Source organism: Heptranchias perlo, chromosome 10, assembly GCF_035084215.1.
Source record: "Heptranchias perlo isolate sHepPer1 chromosome 10, sHepPer1.hap1, whole genome shotgun sequence".
Taxonomy (NCBI): Eukaryota; Metazoa; Chordata; class Chondrichthyes; order Hexanchiformes; family Hexanchidae; genus Heptranchias; species Heptranchias perlo.
Window position 1 is genome coordinate 8,442,105 of NC_090334.1, and position 20,518 is coordinate 8,462,622.

Here is a 20,518-nt window from a genome sequence, read left to right on the forward strand (position 1 = left end):
AGCATAACCTCCCTGCTCTTATATTCTATGCCTCGGCTAATAAAGGAAAGTATTCCATATGCCTTCTTAACCACTTTATATCTATCTGTCCTGCTACCTTCAGGGATCTATGGACATGCACTCCAAGGTCCCTCACTTCCTCTACACCTTTCAGTGTCCTCTCATTTATTGTGAACTCCCTTGCTTTGTTTGCCCTCTCCAAATGCATTACCTCACATTTCTCCGGATTTAATTCCATTTGCCACTTTTCTGCCCACCTGACCAGTTCATTGATATCTTCCTGCAGTCGACAGCTTTCCTCCTCACTACCAACCACACGGCCAATTTTTTTATCACCTGCAAACTTCTTAATCATGCCCCCTACATTTAAGTCCAAATCATTAATATATATCACAAAAAGCAAGGGACCTAGTACTGAGCCCTGCGGAACCCCACTGGAAACAGCCTTCCAGTCACAAAAACACCCGTCGACCATGACCTTTTGCTTCTTGCCACTGAGCCAATTTTGGATCCAACTTGCCACTCTCCCTTGGATCCCACGGGCTTGTACTTTTTTGACCAGTCTGCCATGTGGGACCTTGTCAAAAGCCTTGCTAAAATCCATGTAGACAATATCAAATGCACTACCCTCATCCACCCTCCTTGTTACCTCCTCAAAAAATTCAATCAAGTTAGTCGGACACGACCTTCCCTTAACAAATCCATGCTGACTGTCCTTAATTACGCCGTGCCTTTCTAAGTGCCAGTTTATCCTGTCTCTCAGAATTGATTCCAACAATTTGCCCACCACCGAGGTTAGACTGACTGGCCTGTAATTACTCGGTCTATCCCTCTCTCCCTTTTTAAACAATGGTACAATGTTAGCAGTCCTACAATCCTCCAGCACCACGCCTGTATCCAATGAGGATTTGAAAATGATGGTCAGAGCGTCCGCTATTTCCTACCTTGCTTCTTTTAACATTCTTGGATACATTTTATCCAGCCCTGGTGATTTATCTACTTTCAAAGATGTTAATACCCTTAATATTTCCTCGTTCACTGTTTATCACATCCAGCATCTCACACTCCTCCTCCTTAACTACAATGTCTGCATCGTCCCCCTCTTTTGTGAAGATGTGGAGATGCCGGTGATGGACTGGGGTTGACAATTGTAAACAATTTTACAACACCAAGTTATAGTCCAACAAATTTATTTTAAATTCCACAAGCTTTCGGAGGCTTCCTCCTTCCTCAGGTGAACGGTGTGGAAATGAAATTTTCGAATCCTTCGCATTTGAAAATCACAGAACAATGCCTGGTGATTACTGCCCGTTGCCAAGGCAATCACAGTGAGCAGACAGAAAGGTGTCACCTAAAAGGCCACCGAATATACAAACCCCCAAAAAAAAAGAGAGAGAGAGAGAAGGAAGACAGTCAATGACCCGTTATATTAAAAACAGATAACATTTGTTCGCTGGTGGGGTTACGTGTAGTGTGACATGAACCCAAGATCCCGGTTGAGGCCGTCCTCATGGGTGCGGAACTTGGCTATCAATTTCTGCTCGACGATTTTGCGTTGTCGTGTGTCTCGAAGGCCGCCTTGGAGTATGCTTACCCGAAGGTCGGTGGCTGAATGTCCATGACTGCTGAAGTGTTCCCCGACAGGGAGAGAACCCTCCTGTTTGGCGATTGTTGCGCGGTGTCCGTTCATCCGTTGTCGCAGCGTCTGCATGGTCTCGCCAATGTACCATGCTTTGGGGCATCCTTTCCTGCAACGTATGAGGTAGACAACGTTGGCCGAGTCACAGGAGTATGAACCGTGCACCTGGTGGGTGGTGTCCTCTCGTGTGATGGTGGTATCTGTGTCGATGATCTGGCATGTCTTGCAGAGGTTACCGTGGCAGGGTTGTGTGGTGTCGTGGACGCTGTTCTCTTGAAAGCTGGGTAATTTGCTGTGAATGATGGTTTGTTTGAGGTTGGGTGGCTGTTTAAAGGCGAGTAGTGGAGGTGTGGGGATGGCCATAGCGAGGTGTTCGTCGTCATTGATGACATGTTGAAGGCTGCGGAGAACATGGCGTAGTTTCTCTGCTCCGGGGAAGTACTGGACGACGAAGGGTACTCTGTTGGTTGCGTCCCGTGTTAGTCTTCTGAGGAGGTCTATGCGATTTTTCGCTGTGGCCCGTCGGAACTGTCGATCGATGAGTCGAGCATCATATCCCATTCTTACTAGGGCGTCTTTCAGCATCTGTAGGTATCCATCGCGTTCCTCCTCGTCTGAGCAGACCCTGTGTATTCGCAGGGCCTGTCCATAGGGGATGGCCTCTTTGACGTGGTTAGGGTGGAAGCTGGAAAAGTGGAGCATCGTGAGGTTGTCCGTGGGCTTGCGGTAGAGTGAGGTGTTGAGGTGCCCGTCTTTGATGGAGATTCGTGTGTCTAAGAAAGAAACTGATTCTGAGGAGTAGTCCATGGTGAGCTTGATGGTGGGATGGAACTTGTTGATGTTATCGTGTAGTCTCTTTAGTGATTCTTCGCCGTGGGTCCATAGAAAGAAAATGTCATCGATGTATCTGGTGTATAGTGTTGGTTGGAGGTCCTGTGCAGTGAAGAAGTCCTGCTCGAACTTGTGCATGAAAATGTTGGCGTATTGGGGTGCGAATTTGGTCCCCATGGCTGTTCCGTGTGTTTGGGTAAAGAACTGGTTATTGAAGGTGAAGACATTGTGATCCAGGATGAAGCGGATGAGTTGTAGGATGGCGTCTGGAGATTGTCTGTTGTTGGTGTTGAGTATTGATGCTGTCGCAGCGATGCCGTCATCGTGGGGGATACTGGTGTAGAGTGCCAAGACGTCCATCGTGGTGAGAAGTGTTCCTGGTTCAACTGGTCCGTGGGTACTGAGTTTTTGTAGAAAATCTGTAGTGTCGCGACAGAAGCTGGGGGTTCCCTGCACGATGGGTTTCAGGATGCCCTCGATGTATCCAGAGAGGTTCTCACACAGGGTTCCGTTGCCTGATACGATAGGATGTCCGGGTGTGTTGGCTTTGTGTATCTTTGGGAGGCAGTAGAAGTCTGCCACGCGGGGAGTACGTGGGATGAGAGTGCGTAGGATGTTTTGAAGGTCTGGATCGAAGGTCTTGATCAGTTTGTTGAGCTGATGGGTGTGTTCTTTGGTCGGGTCTGTGGGTAACCGTCTGTAGTGTTCCTGGTTGTCCAGTTGTCGGTATGCTTCTTTGCAATAGTCCGTTCTGTCCTGTATGACGATGGCTCCTCCTTTGTCCGCTGGTTTGATGACGATGTTGCGGTTGGTCTTGAGAGCTTTGATGGCGTTGCGTTGTGCTCGGGTGACATTCTGGACTGTCTTCCGAGTGCGGCTGATGAATCTGGCATTGACGCATTTCCTGACAGCATGTCAAGCTGAGGGCAGCGACCCTCTGGAGGAGTCCAGTGAGACTCTTTTCTCTTCGTTTGCTCTCCCGCGGATCCCTCTGTCTGCTGTCCCGGATCGTTGATTGTCTCATTGGGTTCGCTGCTGAAATCTTGGGGTTTGTGGTAGAATTCCCAGAGCCTCATTCTCCTGATGAATTCCTCTTCGTCTGCCGCGAGACTAGTGGGGTCCATTTTGGTAGTGGGGCAGAAATTGAGCCCTCGGCTGAGAACTTCGATTTCGTCTGGTTGAAGGGTGTGGTCGGACAAATTGACGATAGACTTCCCTGTGGTTGCAACCGTGGTACCAGGGGAAGCTTGGTCGATGCTGGTGGTGATGCCGAGTTTCTCAAGCTTCCTGCTCTTGGTTTTCATGTAGGCAGCGTAGTTCCGTTGCCTCGTCTGTTTGGCGGTATATCGTAGCTGGTCTGCTGTGTCCTGAGTACAGGTTGAGAGTATGTCTTCAATTTGTACTTCAGCAGTCATGGACATTCAGCCACCAACCTTCGGGTAAGCATACTCCAAGGCGGCCTTCAAGACACACGACAACGCAAAATCGTCGAGCAGAAATTGATAGCCAAGTTCTGCACCCATGAGGACGGCCTCAACCGGGATCTTGGGTTCATGTCACACTACACGTAACCCCACCAGCGAACAAATGTTATCTGTTTTTAATATAACGGGTCATTGACTGTCTTCCTTCTCTCTCTCTCTCTTTTTTTTGGGGGGGTTTGTATATTCGGTGGCCTTTTAGGTGACACCTTTCTGTCTGCTCACTGTGATTGCCTTGGCAACGGGCAGTAATCACCAGGCATTGTTCTGTGATTTTCAAATGCGAAGGATTCGAAAATTTCATTTCCACACCGTTCACCTGAGGAAGGAGGAAGCCTCCGAAAGCTTGTGGAATTTTAAAAAAATTTGTTGGACTATAACTTGGTGTTGTAAAATTGTTTACTCTTTTGTGAAGACAGACACAAAGTACTCATTAAGAACCATACCAACATCTTCCGCCTCCACACATAGGTTACCTTTTCGTCTCTAATAGGCCCTACTCTTTCCTGAGTTATCCTCTTGCTCTTAATGTATTTATAAAATATCTTTGGGTTTTCCTTGATTTTACTTGCCAATATTTATTCATGCCCACTCTTTGCTTTCCTAATTTCCTTTTTAATCTCATCCCTGCACTTTTTATACTCCTCTAGTCTTTCTGTAGTATTGAGCTCTCGGTTTCTGACATAAGCTTTCCTTTTTTGCCTTATCTTACCCTGTATCCTCCTTGACATCAAGGGGACTTTAGTTTTGGCGGTCCCACCCTTTTTCTTTGTGGGAACATGTTTACTCTGCACCCCTTGAATCTTCCCTTTGAGTGCCTCCCACTGCTCTCACATTGATTTACCTTCAAGTAGCTGTTTCCAGTTCACTTTTGCTAAACCACTTTTTTGCTTCGTAAAATTGGCCTTTCCCCAATTGAGAACTTTAACTCCTGTTCTATCTTTGTCCTTTTCCATAACTATGCTAAAACTAACTAAATTATGATCACCACCACCAAAATGCTCTCCCACTGATATTCCTTTCACCTGCCCAGGCTCATTTCCTAAAACTAAATCCAGAACTGCCCCCTCTCTTGTTGGGCTTGCTACGTACTGGCTAAAAAAGTTCTCCTGAATGCAATTTAAGAATTTTGCACCCTCTATACCCTTCACACTGTTTGTGTCCCAGTCAATATTAGGGTAGTTGAAATCCCCTTGTATTATTGCCCTATTGTTTTTGCACTTCTCAGAAATTTGCCTACATATTTGCTCTTCTATCTCCCTGAGTCTGTTTGGGGGTCTATATTACACTGCCAGTAGTGTGACTGCCCCTTTTTTATTCCTTAGCTCAATCCATATGGCCTCATTTGATGATCCTTCTAACATATTATCTCTCCTCACAGCTGTAATTGTTTCTTTAACCAAAATTGCCAACCCCTCCACTCCTTTTTTATCCCCTTCTCTATCTCATCTGAAAACCCTGCAACCAGGAACGCTGAGTTGCCATTCCTGCCCCTCTTTAAGCCACGTTTCTGTAATAGTTAAGATAGCATACTGCCACGTGAGTATCTGTGCCCTCAGCTCATCTGCCTTCTATACTCCTTGCATTGAGGTATATACCTTTAAGCACTGCCAAACTCCCTTGCTGTTTATTTTCTAACCTTTATTTCCTCTGCCTTCCTAAGTCACTTATTAATTTTCTGCCTTCTAACTCCAGTTCTGATTCTGTCCCATCTGAATCTATACTTAGGTTCCTATCTCCCTGCCAAGCTAGTTTAAACCCTCTCCAACTGGTACATCTTGCATGCCATCTTGCTGTGTATTCTCAGCTTTAAAAATGGTAAAGGATAAAAATTAATTACGTAACAGGTAAAAGAATGTACAGAAAATAATGGCCACTCATTTACAGTTTTCACAGAATAACTAAGTTGCAGAATTTGATCCCTTAAGCATTGTTAGAAATCATAGAATCATAGAATGATACAGCATGGAAGGAGGCTATTCTGCCCATCATGCCTGTGCCAGCTCTTTGAAAGAGCTAATCAATTACAGTCGTCCCATTCCCCTACTCTTTCCCCATAGCCTTACAATCTTTTCCCCTTCAAGTAATTAATGAATTCCCTTTTGAAAGTTACTATTGAATCTGCTTCCACCTTCCTTTCAGGCAGTGCAGATCATAACAATTTGCTGCATAAAAAATTCTCCTTATCTCCCCTCTTGTTCTTTTGCCAATCATTTTAAATCTGTGTCCTCTGGTTACTGACCCTCCTGCCAGTGGAAACAGTTTCTCCACATTTATTCTATCAAAACCGTTCCTTTCTAGGATCAAAACTGTATAATGCCACTTAATAAAAACAGAATTTTTGTTTATCCAGTCACTGTAATTGAGTGGCTCTGACATTAACCTCTACATGGCATGAATGCCCCTATTGTTATAATATAGCGCATCCTCTGACTCACCGTGAGTGATTGAGTGGCCTGTCTGTATAATTCATTCTAAAATGTAAAGTGGACACCAAAGTAAAACAAAAGGCCATTTTTCCACTTCCCTTTAGTGTCTTATGACATGAAGGTATCAGTTATTCAAGTTATCAATTCATTTTCATCATCAGTAAGACAAGCAGCAGAAAGCAAGGAATGATCCCACTCCCTGTCCAAATCCTGCCCGCCTTCCAGTCTGGCTTTGACTAGAGAGAAGCTGGAATAGATCCTCATTTAACAGTGGCAGAAGGTTCTGTTAACATGGTAATGCATAATACTCCAGTAGAAATCGATAGCCAGTGTACAAGGTGAAATGCTACATTATTTGTTAACCATTATTTTTAACTTCACTACTGCTTCTATGGGGAAATGTAGCACCCTATGTGTTATTCAGCCCTATAGATAGTTCCCAGGTTTGATTCAGGGAATGTGCTGGGTTAGCTGATCTCAGCTGGACAGTCTGACGGTGCACTATAAGCCTCAGTGTCTCTCGCCTGGGAAAGAAACAAAGCTCAACTAGAGTTTCTGCTCTTGAGCTCTATTAAGAAACCCTAAATGGATTGTGTTTGTTTGTGTGTGTGTGTGTGTGTGTGTGTGTGTGTGAAATGTGAGGACAGGATTGGATTCTGTCGCGATGCTCTCCATGGCCACATGTTCCGATAACACCATCTTGACTTGCACATGGAGCATGGATACTTGGGTGAGCTATAGAACTATGTGCCAGGAGGAGTCAGTGCTTTCAGGAGAAGGGGGAACGAAACTGGACAATACAAAAGTTTGGCAGTTCTTCTGTTAGGAAAAAAAAAAATCAAGAATGCACTGTATTATCTATCACACTCTATCCAACCTTTGTTTCCTGGTACTCAGGTAAATACCTCAACTCGACATTCATTGAGCGGGCTGAGAAGCAGAGGTTTTCTGTCCGGGTACAGATATGTGTACTGTTGTCTGAAATTTTCAGCATATTGCAGCATGGTCTGTTCTTTGGTAGTGTTTTCCTGATAAGATGGCGGGTATTGCAAAATGCCCATCTCTGTGTTGAGTAATTGCCTATATCAGGAAAACATAAGAAAGAAAGAAATTGCATTTATATAGCGGCTTTCACATCCTCGGAACTTCCAACAGTGCTTCACAGCCAATGAAAGCAGCAGCAAGGTCCCATAAACAGCAATGAGATAATGAGCAGTTAATTTGTTTTGATGATGTTGGTTGAGGGATAAATATTGGCCAGGACACTGAGGAGAACTCTCTGTTCTTCTTCAAATAATACCGTGGGATCGTATGCACCCACCCAGGAGGGCAGACAGGGCCTCATCCAAAAGACGGCACCTCTGACACTGCAGTACTCCCTCAGTACTGCATTGAGGGTATCAACCTAGATTACCTGCTCAAGTCTTGCGAGTGGGGCTTGAACCCACAAACTTCTAATGCAGAAACGAGAGTGCTACCACTGAGCCAAGGCTGATACCAAGGGTAGATGTGCTCAAAAAAAGATAATGATGGTAAAGAGAGATATAGGGCATGATTTTAAATGGGAAAAATGGGGGGGTGGGGTCAGTAAAAATTAAAAAAATTTAAAACCTGACCCAACCCACCTCCAATCCGCCCACTTCCGGTTTTCACGGAGGCGGGTCAAGGGGCGGGCGACCAATCTGCTCTTAGGAGGCGGTAGGTGAGTAAAAGCTTTCAAAGAGGCCGCCAGGTTGTTTTTAACCCCTGGGGGCCAGGATTCCAGGCCTTCTATACACCACGTGAGAGGAGGCAAGAAGTCCCAAAACTGAAGGTAAGTGCCTTTATAGGACAGCTTGTGGGCCCGGAGGAGCAGGAGTGCTTCTCCCAGCCCAACAAACATACTTGCAGCGACCCCCCCCCCACCACGATCTCCCTACCCCCCCATGATCTCCGACCCCCCCCATGATCTCCGATCCCCCTCATTACCTCCAACCCCAAGGATGACTGAGCCCCCCGATGACTGAACCCCCTGCCCCCGATGACCCCGATGACTGAGAACCCTGCTAATGACCCCCCCAAACCGAACGCTTGCCTGAACACTTACCTCTTCCTTTCTCTTCTCCCGTCTGACTGAGACCAGCCTATCAATCAGGCCCGTCAATCGGGTGGGAAACTGTCAAAAAAAAATAAAAGACGTCCGGGAAACCTATTCTTCTGGGTTTCCCCTCAGGAATTCTACTCCCCCCCGCCCCCTTGATAAAATTATGCCCATAGAGATCGATATTAATGCCCCCCCCAACTCCAGATGGGCAGGAGAGGGTTAAAAAAAATTGCAAAATTCAACCCCAACCCGTCACATACGCGCCTGCCGCCATTTCTACAGCGGCGAGTTGCAAGCCGTGCAACTGTCCCGAGTTAGGTGGGACACTTCATTACCATATTTAAATCAGGCCCCCACTATGCAATTTGGAGCCTGATTTAAAGTTAGCAGTTGCCGGCCGAGTTTCCCAGGGTTCAGGAAACCCAGCAGTAAAATGGAAACAGGAGTAGCCGGCTGCTGGAGTTAAGTGCTTTTTAGAGCACTCCTTGTGAGCCAGGAGGAGCAGGAGTGCCCCTCCCCAGCCCCTCAAGCAAACTTTCTGCTGATCGCGGCCTCTCCTCACTGCCGCGATTGGCCAACCTCCCATCTCCAATCCCCAATCCTCCCGATTGCCGTCCCCAACGGTCCCTGTCAATCTGGCTGGCTGCTGGCCGGGAAACGGAATTTTAAAAAATGCTAATAAGGTCCTGCTGTTAAATTTGGCAGGCATTCCGCGTGCCCGAGATTTCCGTGTTTGCCCCCCCTTCCCCGCAACCGTGCTCCCTCTCTCCCTCCCCGCCTCCCCGTTAGTATCGCGGCCATAATAAGTTAGGGCAAAGTGTGGTAAAGGCAGCACGTAGCTGAGCCATACAGACCAGAAGACGCCAGAGGCAATCTGTGCTGATCTCAGCTGGGATGGCAAAAAAGGTGCTCCAATTGGCCTCAGCGTCATTGTCTGAGGAGGAGAAAATTTGGCCAGGGTTCCCGTCTCTGATTGCTATCCTCTGACCCTTTGTGAATAAGATTGGGGCCAGGCTATGGTATGCTACAGGTTCGAATCTCAAACATAAAAAAGGGCCACTGGGTAAGTGGGCTGCTGGTATCAGCAGAACATTACTCCAGCATGAATTACTGCTTTGAGGAGAGAAGGGAGAAGACTGGGATGAAAATAACTTTAAAAATAGACCATCTTCATTACGTTACAGCCGTCTAATCACCATCAGGAATCGATTGTTATCTCTCCTGACCCATGTTGAATTACAATTCCACTGGTGCCAAGCGCGCTCCGAATGGTCCAAATAGCCATTCTTTATGCATGAGCCTAGACGGTATCCTACATTGTCCTACGATGGGAAGTATTGATGCCAAGTTCAATCTTGACTGCGTCCAACATACAAACATTTCCCAACAAGGGTCCCTGGATAGCCAACAGGAGCAGGAATGCTGGCTGATTTTTCTGCCCCTAATGCCATTTGTAACACCCCTGCCACCACCCCAGCAGAGATCAATTCATTCAACACAGACTAGGGTGAAAACCTTGGACTGGTCAGGGCTGTAAGAAATAAAGAAAGACCTGCATTTATATAGCATCTTTCATGACCTCAAGAAATCCCAAAGTCCTTTCCAGCTAATGAAGTACTTTTGAAGTGTTGTAATGTAGGAAACACGGCAGCCAATTTGGTTGGCTGCACAGCAAGGTCCCACAATCAGCAATATGTTAATGACCAGGTAATGTGTTTCAGTGATGTTGGTTGAGGGATACCAGGGAGAACTCCCCAGCTCTTCTTCAAATAATGCCATGGGATCTTTTACATCCACCTGAGAGGGCAGACAAGGCCTCAGTTTAACACCTCATCTGAAAGACGGCACCTCCGACAGTGCAGCACTCCCTCAGTTCTGCACTGAGGTGTCAGCCTAGACTTTGTGCTCAAGTCGCTGGAATGGGACTTCAACCCACAATCTTCTGACTCAGAGGCGAGAGTGCTACCCATTGAGCCACGGCTGACAACTGTATGGCTGACTTACACCCTGCTTGTGGGAACAGAGTCCTCGGTGAGCACTTTCTACAAACTATTCTTGAGGAAGTTCATATCAGTGGCATTTTGCCAACAAATTAACATTTTTGCAAGATAAAAGCAAATGGAGATGATGGTAATCAGGCAAAAAAAAATGGAACAAAACAGAAAACAGGACATAGGCAGCAGGACCATTGGCATCCCAGTAACAGAAAAGACTGTTCCTGGGATACCAATCCCAGTTAAGATAGGGTTAAGGGTAAAAAAAAAGCAAAATACTGCTGGTGCTAGAAATCTGAAATAAAAACAGAAAATGCTAGAAACACTCTGCAGGCCAGGCAGCATCTGTAAAGAGAGAGAGAAAGAGCTAACATTTCAGGTCATCGACCTGCCTGAACTGTTGAGCGTTTCCAGCATTTTCTGTTTTTATTTTCCGGTTAAGGGTGTTCTCCTTTGTCAGAACTGGGAATCCGAAGATGTGTCAGTTTCTCTTAATTGAACTTAACAAAGGAGGGAGGGAGAAAGGAAGGCAATTAGCAGAATGCACAACTAGATTTCTCAAAAGTTGGAAAGATCGCTGGATAATTAAAGACAAGGAAGGCAATCTTAATTCATCCATCCAGAGGGATTCTAACATCCTTCCATTGTGCATTCCAATTGTTTCTTAAATGATTCCAGGGTTTTTGCCTCCACTACTCTATTTGGAATCTTTGTGTGAAGAAGAATTTCCAGATATCAGTCCTAAAATGATCTTTTACAGGTTTGAACTAATATCCTCGAGTTCTACTACCACAGTTTAATTTAATATTCTGGGTTTTCATTTTCTATAGCCTTAACAATCTTATATACCTCATTAGGACCACCCTCAGACACCTCCTTTCCAGGCTGAAAAGCCCAAGTTTCTCTGGTCTTTCCACATAACTCAGATGCCTAACACTGCGGATAAGCTTTGTGGCTGTTCTCTGCACTGCCTCCAGTGTTTGAGTGTCTCTCTTGTTTCTTGGCAATGGGAACTGAGGTGAAAAATGGTGCAGGTCATCTCAGTGAGGTTAAAAATAGAGATGGTACTGTGCTCAGAGAAAATGGAGGTGATTTTGTCCGTGAGAGCGAGCTTTGGCAGATTTTTCTACTGTGCTAGAGATTTTAATAAGTTTGACTCTCTTTTGTACAACTGAAAGAATATCTGAAAATTCCCCATCTGAGATGAGACTTTGTGCTCACAGAATGGACAATTAATAATATTTATGAATATGAATATTAATATTCCCATATCTCTTCAAACCCTTGTCCTTCAACTACCTATCTAATTTAATCTTGAATGTTGACGTAGTTTCTGCCTCAACTATTACCTTGGAAGTGAATTTCACAGCCTCACAACTCTCTGGGTGAAGAGTTTCTCCTGCCCTCTGTTCTAAATGTCTTAATTTAATCTTTTATCTATGGCCCCCTTGTTCTTGAACCCTCAACTATTGAAAACAATCTGCCTCTATCCACCTTGTCCCGTTCTTTCAGAATTTTAAACACTTCTATCATATTGCCCCAATACTAACAAAAAAAGTCCCATGTTTTGAAGTCTTTCTTTGTGTTTGTATATCCTCATACCAGGTAGCATCCTAGTGAACCTGCGTTGTATCCTCTCTAAAGCCTCAATATCCTTCCTATACTGTGGAGCCCAATACTGCACACGGTACTCTAACTGAGGTCTTATTAAGGTTTTATATAGGCTCATCATTACCTCTTTTATATTTTATATTCCATACCCGGTTGTTTTCTATTATACAGCTCCTGTGCTGAATATATTATTTATATTCTGGGTATAAAGTATTCAAAAACATGCATGACAAGTTATGAAAACAGAAATAAAAATCACTTACAATTGGTCTATTTTTGGAGCAATTTCTTTGAATTTTGACTTCTTCTTCCTTGTATTATCATCTTTGAACACATCATCTTCATCTGATTTCACTTCCTCCAACTGATCCATTAAACACTATAAAGGGAGTTAGCGAAAGTCATTTCAGGGGAGCAAGGCCCAATATTATACTTGTGTATTTTTTACAATTTCTTGATTGCAGGCAAAGATTAACTCTGTGCACTCAGATTAGTAAAATCGTTCTTTAGAAATGTGGTTGTGGTCTCATTACACCGAGCGCACAGAGGAAATCCTTCCTTCCTCTCAGGTTAGTGTTCAACCCCTCCCCATCTCTGTAACCTCCTCCAGCCCTACAACCCTCCGGTTTCTCTACATTCCTCCAATTCTGACCTCTTTCACATCCCCGATTTTCATCACTCCACCATTGGCGACCCTGCCTTCAGCTGCCTAGGCCCGAAGTCCTGGAATCCCCTCCCTAAATCTCTCCACCACTCTACCTCTCTCTCCTTCTTTAAGACGCTCCTTAAAACCTACCTCTTTGACCAAGCAATTGGTCATCTATCCTAATATCTCCTTATGTGGCTCAGTGCCCAACTTTATTTGATAATGCTCCTGCGAATGCCTTGGGACGTTTTACTATGTTAAAGATGCTATATAAATGCAAGTTGTTGTTGTTATTGTTGTAAGCTAGATTCACTTTGGTTTTGTTCCTTGTCGTCTGAAGGTGCTCACTGCTTGGTGGAGAAGCCAGTCACCCTCCTGTACTCTGTTCTAAATCTCTTAGTAGTATTCCCATCTCTGAGTCGGGAAGGTTGGGTTCAGACCTTGGCGGGCGTTGTCCCCCCTCCCCATTGTAAAGGGCAGGTGGGGATCTTTAGTCTTAGTTGCAGCCCACCAGGAAAGGTACTCCGAAGATAAAAACCGTAAGGAAGACAACAACAACTTGCATTTATATAGCATCTTTAGTGTAGCAAAACATCCCAAGGTGCTTCACAGGAGCATTATCAAACAAAAATTGACACCGAGCCAAGTAAGGAGATATTAGAACAGGTGACCAAAAACTTGGTCAAAGAGGAAAGCTTTAAGGAGCAACTTAAAGAAGGAGAGAGAGGTAGAAAGGCAGAGAGGTTTGGTGAGGAAATTCCAAAGCTTGGGACCTAGGTAGCTGAAGGCACGGCTGCCAATGGTGGAATGATGAAAATTGGAGATGCGCAAGAGGCCTGAATTGGAGGAGCGCAGAGATCTCAGAGGGTTGTAGGGCTGGAGGAAGTTACAGAGATACAGAGGGGCAAAGTCATGGAGGGATTTGAACATAAGGATGAGAATTTTAAAATCTAGGCGTTGCCAAACCGGGAGCCAAAATAGGTCAGTGAGCACAGGGGTGATGGGTGAATGAGACTTGGTGTAAGTTAGGATACGGGTAGCAGAGTTTTGGATGAGCTCAAGTTTATAGAGGGAGGAAAATGGAAAGACAACAGGAAACCACTTCAGCTACTCTTCCGTCGTAAGTGGCTCAAGAATCTCATGTGTGAGACGAGTTATGACCTGCCCTATGGCAGAACACAATGGATGGATGGACGGAAGTATGTGCTCCACGTTTGGAATGCTTTTTAGAATGTATCCAGGACTGCTTCCTAGATCAGTGTAGGGTAGATTTTCTTCTGCCTTACGTCTGTAGAATCCGCATTGCCCAGGCACATGGAGGAACGTTTTGCAGAGACCCACAGGCCCCGATACTAACGCAAAGATGGGTTCCGGGGGTGCTGGGGTGGGGGGGGGAGGGGGTGGGGGGGGAGGTGGAATTGCATGTCCAAAACCTGGAAGAAAATTTAATGGGTTGGAACGTCCGATTTCAACTTGATTGCCTAACTAAACTTCTCCTGACGGGTTTTGCGTCTCCAAGCTGCGACAGCAGGCGTAATGTGCACCCACATGACGCGATCTCAACTCAACTATTTAAAGGCAAAAATGGAATTTGGAGGAGCTACGAGATTTTGGAAGGAGACAATGAGAGTTAGTGAACATGGACTCAGGATGAGCAAGGCCAACACCCAGAATTACAATGGCTTTCTCTTACGCTTACTACCACTTCTACGTGGTGCATCCCCTGTGGTTCAGCAGGGGTACAGACAGGCTGCTCTACCCCTGCTGAAGCCACAGGGATGTACCACGTAGAAGTGATAGTAAGCGTAAGAGAAAGCCATTGTAATTCACCAAGGGTATGCACATGGTGCTTGACAAAATGTTATGTTGTTAAGTTTCCTTTCTTTATAATGGCACATAAAATGTGATGATTTGCACCACTTCCCCGTCTTGCCCATTATTGTGTCCCGAGTGGGAAAACGCCCTTTCAGTTGCTTCATGATGAATGTGAATACATGATGGTACCCATTGGGCGGATGTGTAATGGGTGTATGCGTGGTTGAAGGACTGTTTTGTGCAAAGCGGGTGGTGGTGGGAGCGGGCTGGAAGATTTCATTTTTAATTTTTTCCAATGTCAGTCACTAGCTGAACCTTCGAGCTATAAAGGCATCCCTGGCATCCTGGGCAGCAATGTACGGCGATGGGCTCCCCATCCACATATTGCTCATTGTCCTCCTCCTCCTTTTCCTCTTCTTCAATGTTCTCATTAGAAGATAATTGATGAGTGCCTTCATCCTCCACCTCTAATCCTCTCTGCTATACTATGTTGTGCAGGATGCAGCACACCACTATCATTTTGGACACCCTCGCTGGCGAGTACTGAAGGGCACCTCCAGACCTATCCAGGCACCTGAAGCGCATCTTCAACATGCTTATGGCTCTCGTTGTAGCACTCTTGTGCCTCATTGGTGGAGTTCCTCACAGGTTTTATGAGCCAAGTTTGAAGGGGGTGTCCCTTGTGTCCTATGAGCCAGCCCTTAAGTCTGTCTCCTGGTGTCTGGAATGTTGGACTGTCCCAGTATAAAAGCTAAAAGCATCATGACAGCTGCCAGGGAATCTGGCGCACACCTGCGGTTGCACATCAGCTGTGCATTGATGGAGTGAAATCCCTTGCGGTTGATAAAAACTCCTGGTTCATGAGGTGGTCTTTAGATTGCAACGTGTGTGCAATCAATTGCACCCTGTACCTGTGGGAAGCCAGCCAGAGAGGCAAAACCCACTGCCCGCTCATTCTGGCTATTGGCGTCGTGGGGGAAGTTGACATAAGTCGATTCCCTGGCAAACAACCCATCCGTGACCTGCCTTATACATTTATGTGCAGTCGACTGAGAGACCCTTGAGATGCCTCTGGTGGTGCACTGGAAGGAGCCAGAGGCAAAGAAATTGAGGACAGTGGTGACTTTGACAGCGACGGGCAGTATGTGTCCACCAAGTCCAGCAGGGAGCAGCTCTTCTTGAAGGAGGCTGCAGATGTCTGCGACCACCTGTCATGTCAATCTGAACCTGTGGAGACACTGCTCTTCAGATAGAGGCTCAGCTTCCTCGATAACCTATCTGTAGACCCTCTCAGGTGAGTGGTGCCTCCTGCGACTTCGGCCCCTCTGTTGCTCTCCTCTCTGCTGTCCTCCACTCTGTTGTCCAATTTGTATTGTCCAGATCTGTGTTGTGAACCTCTCTCTTGTGCACCTGCAAATCCCACCACAACATGATGTTGCTGCCTTGGATGGTGATTGTCTTTCTCGTCCCACATCCCATTGGAAACATCCATGGTGCCCCCCCTCCTGATATTGTCCATTTGAAAGCCTCCAAACTTCTGAAACACGTCAATGATCACAAGAACTCTCTGCACAACATTTACCAGAGGGAATTGAAAAAGCAGCTGTAAGCACTGAGCCTTTATTTATACAGGGCAATCAGAACTTTAAACGCCCCCAGGAAGTGCCACTCAATCTCGCCTCCATTTCACTGGCGAATATGCACCTAGAGTTGAGGACCCAAAGAGGAAAATCTCCCCTTATGTTGTTAGTCCAATAAGGAAAGAAGCATTGCTTAATTTAGTACCAAATGCCTTTTGAAAATCCAAATATACGACATCTACTGGTTCCCCTTTATCTACCCTGCTAGTTACACCCTCAAAAAACTCTAATAGATTTGTCAAACCCGATTTCCCTTTCATAAAACCGTGTTGACTCTACCTAATCATATTACGATTTTCTAAGTGCCCTGTTACCACGTCCTTAATAATGGATTCCAGCATTTTCCCTACTACTGATGTCAGGCTTACTGGTCTCTAATTCCCTATTTTCTCTCTCCCTCCTTTCTTGAATAGTGGGGTTACATTTGCCACCTTCCAATCGGCTGGGACCGTTTTAGGATCTAGGGAATTTTGGAAGATCACAACCAATGCACCCACTATCTCTGCAGCCACCTCTTTTAGAACCCTAGGATGTAAGCCATCAGGTCCAGGGAATTTATCAGCTTTTAGTCCCATTAGTTTCTCAAGTACTTTTTCTCTACTGACATTACTCTGCACAAAAAATAGAACTGTCAGCACATTCAGAGAGCTCCCTTACTATGTTACATTTTTCAACTAGAATAACTGTTTCACACACCAAATTACTTTACAGGCCAACAGCTGGCACCTTGTGTGACAAAGTACATAAAATAAATATGCAACAAATTAAAATAATTTTAACAATGATCCTTTACCTTTGTGTCTGTTCCTAAACAGTATAAATCGTTACTTTCTGAGAACTTCCCTTCAGGGTGCAAGTGCTTTCTTCACCACTTCAGGGTCTGTCAGGCCTCCTGGAAGCCTCTGTTCAACTGGCAACCAGAGCTTAGCAACCAGTCCTTAGCAACAGCCTTAACGACAAGCAAGGCACTCTGGGAATTGTAGTCTTTTCCTCCATTTGCTGAGCCGGTTCTGAGGAAAGCCAGCCAGAGTTCAAAAGGAAAGGCGAAATTTGTGGCTGCATTTTGAACTGTTAGGTTTTAAACATTTGTCGATGGAAACTTGTGGTTGAGAGGCGGCGTTTGTTCAGTGCTCTGGCCTACAATAGGCCTCACAGCCTGTCAATTTTGAGGCAGGCCCAGTGCCATCACTTGGAAGACTCCTGGTTTACATTTATTGATAAAGTGAGACTGCAGAGATGGTGAGGACCTTTTTCCCCAGGAAAACTGACCTAAGTCATTATCATTTCAAACTTAATTTATAAATGACGCTTCTAAAAACATGTGATTCCCCTCCCTCTCTACCCCCACTTATCTTCCTCACTAGTTATCACCCTCCCTCCCTCCCCCCCAGTTATCACACTCCCGGTTATCTCCCTCCCTCTGCCTCCCCAGTTATCACCCTCCCTCTACCTCCCCAGTTATCTCCCTCCCTCTGCCCCCCAGTTATCTCCCTCCCTCCGCCTCCCTAGTTATCTCCCTCCCTCTGCCCCCCCAATTATCTCCCTCCATCCCCGCCAGTTAACATCCCCCCAGTTATCTCCCGCACCCCCCCCCCACCCAGTTATCTCCCTTCCCGCCAGTTATCACCCTCCCTCCCCCCCTTGTTATCTCCCCCCTGTTATCACCCTCCCTCTGGGCCCCCCCCAGTTATCTCCCTCCCTCCGACCCCCCCAGTTATCTCCCTTCTTCCGCCCCTCCCAGTTATCTCCCTCCATCCCCGCAGTTATCTCCCGCCCCCCAGATATCTCCCGCCCCCCCCCAGTTATCTCACACCCTCCCCACCCCCAGTTATCTCCCTCGCTCCCTCCCCAGTTATCTCCCCCCCGAGTTACTTACTTCCCTCCCCCTCCAGTTATCTCCCTCCTACCCCCCCCAGTTATCTCCCCCCCGTTATCTCCCTCCCCCCCCCAGTTATCTCCACCACCCCCCCCCAGTTATCTCCCTCCCTCCGCCCCTCCCAATTATCTCCCTCCATCCCCCCCAGTTATCTCCTGGCCCCCCAGATATCTCCCCCCCACCAAGTTATCTCCCTCCCCCACCAACCTCACACCCTCCCCCTGCAGTTATCTCCCTCCCTCCCCAGTTATTTCCCTCCCGAGTTACTTCCCTCCGTCCCCCTCCAGTTATCTCCCTCCCTCATCCCCCAGTTATCTCCGCCAACCCCCCCCCCCCAGTTAACTCCCTCCCCCCCAGTTAGGATAAAGCAAAAAAGGGAAGCTTATGTCACATACCGAGAGCTCAATATTGCAGAAAGCCTAGAGATGTATAGAAAGTGCAGGGGTGAAATTAAAAAGGAAATTAGGAAAGCAAGAAAAATCAAGGAAAACCCAAAGATGTTTTATAAATACATAAAGAGCAAGAGGATAACTAAGGAAAGAGTAGGGCCTATTAGAGACCAAAAAGGTAAACTGTGTGTGGAGGCGGAAGACATGGATATGGTTCTTAATGAATACTTTGCGTCAGTCTTCACAATAGAGGGGGATGATGCAGAGATTGTAGTTAAGGAGGAGGAGTGTGAAATATTGGATGGGATAAACATAGTGAGAGAGGAAATATTAAGGGGTTTAGCATTTTTGAAAGTAGATAAATCGCCAGGCCTGGATGAAATGTATCCCAGGCTGTTAAGAGAAGCAAGCCAGGAAATAGCAGAGGCTCTGACAATCATTTTCCAATCCTCTCTGACTATAGGCGTGATGCCGGAGGACTGGAGGACTGCTAACGTCACAACGTTGTTTAAAAAGGGAGAAAGGGATAGACCGAGTAATTACAGGCCAGTCAGCTTAACCTTGGTGGTGGGCAAATTATTGGGAAAAATTCTGAGGGACGGCATTAATCATCATTTAGAAATGATGTGGTGATGCCGGTGATGGACTGGGGTTGACAATTGTAAACAATTTTACAACACCAAGTTATAGTCCAGCAATTTTATTTTAAATTCACAAGCTTTCGGAGGCTTCCCCCTTCGTCAGGTGAACGATGTGAAATGAAATCCTCGAAATGAAATCGCATTTATAATTCACAGTGATTGCCTTGGCAACGGGCAGTTGAAAAAACTGTCTGTACTCACCAAGCATTGTTCTGTGAATTATAAATGCGATTTCATTTCGAGGATTTCATTTCACATCGTTCACCTGACGAAGGGGGAAGCCTCCGAAAGCTTGTGAATTTAAAATAAAATTGCTGGACTATAACTTGGTGTTGTAAAATTGTTTACAATCATTTAGAAAGGCAAGGATTAATCAAGGACATGGATTTGTTAAGGGAAGGTCGTGTCTGACTAACTTGATTGAATTTTTTGAGGAGGTAACAAGGAGGGTTGATGAGGGTGATGCGTTTGATGGAGTCTATATGGATTTTAGCAAGGCTTTTGACAAAGTCCCACAAGGCAGACTGGTCAGGAAAGTAAAAGCCATGGAATCCAAGGGAAAGTGGCAAGTTGGATCCAAAATTGGCTCAGTGGCAGGAAGCAAAGGGTAATGGTCGACAGGTGTTTTTGTGACTGGAAAGCTGTTTCCAGTGGGATTCCGCAGAGGGTGGTGGGGGTCTGGAACTCGCTGCCTGAAAGGAAGAGACAAAAACCTTGATCGCATTTAAAAAGTAAGGAGTCTTACAACACCAGGTTATAGTCCAACAGTTTTATTTGAAATCACAAGCTTTCGGAGGCTTCCTCCTTCGTCAGGTGAGTGACGAAGGAGGAAGCCTCCGAAAGCTTGTGATTTCAAATAAAACTGTTGGACTATAACCTGGTGTTGTAAGACTCCTTACATTTGTCCACCTCAGTCCATCACCAGCATCTCCACATCATGGCATTTAAAAAGTACCTGGATGTGCACTTGAAGTGCCGTAACCTACAAGGCTACGGACCAAGAGCTGGAAAGTGGGATCAGGCTGGATAGCTCTTTTTCGGCCAGCACAGACACGATGGGCTGAATGTCCTCCTTCTGTGCCATAAATTTCTATGATTATCTCCCGTCCCCACCAGTTATCTCCCTCAGTCCCAGTTACCTAACTCCCTCCCCCCAGTTATCTCCCTCCCCCCGTTATCTCCCTCCCTCCTTCCCCTCCCAGCTATCTCCCTCCCTCCTCCCAATTACCTCCCTCCCTCCCCGACAGATATCTCCCTCACTCCCCCCTTTATCTCCCTTCCTGCTCCCATTATCTGCAATCCTCTCCCCCGGTTTTCTCCCTCCCTCCCCGTTAACGCCCTCTCCCCCCCTCCCCGTTAACACCCTCCCTCCCTGTTTTCTCCCTCCCTCCCCGTTATCTCCCTCCCTCGCTCCCCCAGTTATCTCCCTCCCCCTCAGTTATC

The 20,518-nt window shown here is 46.1% G+C and overlaps 1 protein-coding gene across 2 annotated transcripts in view; it reads right to left on the bottom strand.

The window, feature by feature from the left end:
* ccdc135 (coiled-coil domain containing 135) overlaps positions 1 to 20,518 on the bottom strand; it is a 124,317-nt gene that overhangs the window by 92,661 nt on the left and 11,138 nt on the right. Inside the window, exons 1-3 of one of the 2 annotated variants that reach the window (XM_067991191.1) lie at positions 16,963 to 17,069; positions 12,332 to 12,447; positions 7,286 to 7,460 (exon numbers count right to left, since the gene is read on the bottom strand). In XM_067991191.1, the coding sequence (XP_067847292.1) occupies positions 7,286 to 7,460; positions 12,332 to 12,441 (285 nt within the window). In that variant the 5' untranslated portion in view covers positions 12,442 to 12,447; positions 16,963 to 17,069. Of the gene's footprint in view, positions 1 to 7,285; positions 7,461 to 12,331; positions 12,448 to 16,962; positions 17,070 to 20,518 lie in introns of those variants that run through there. The other variant, XM_067991192.1, reaches the window with a different exon arrangement.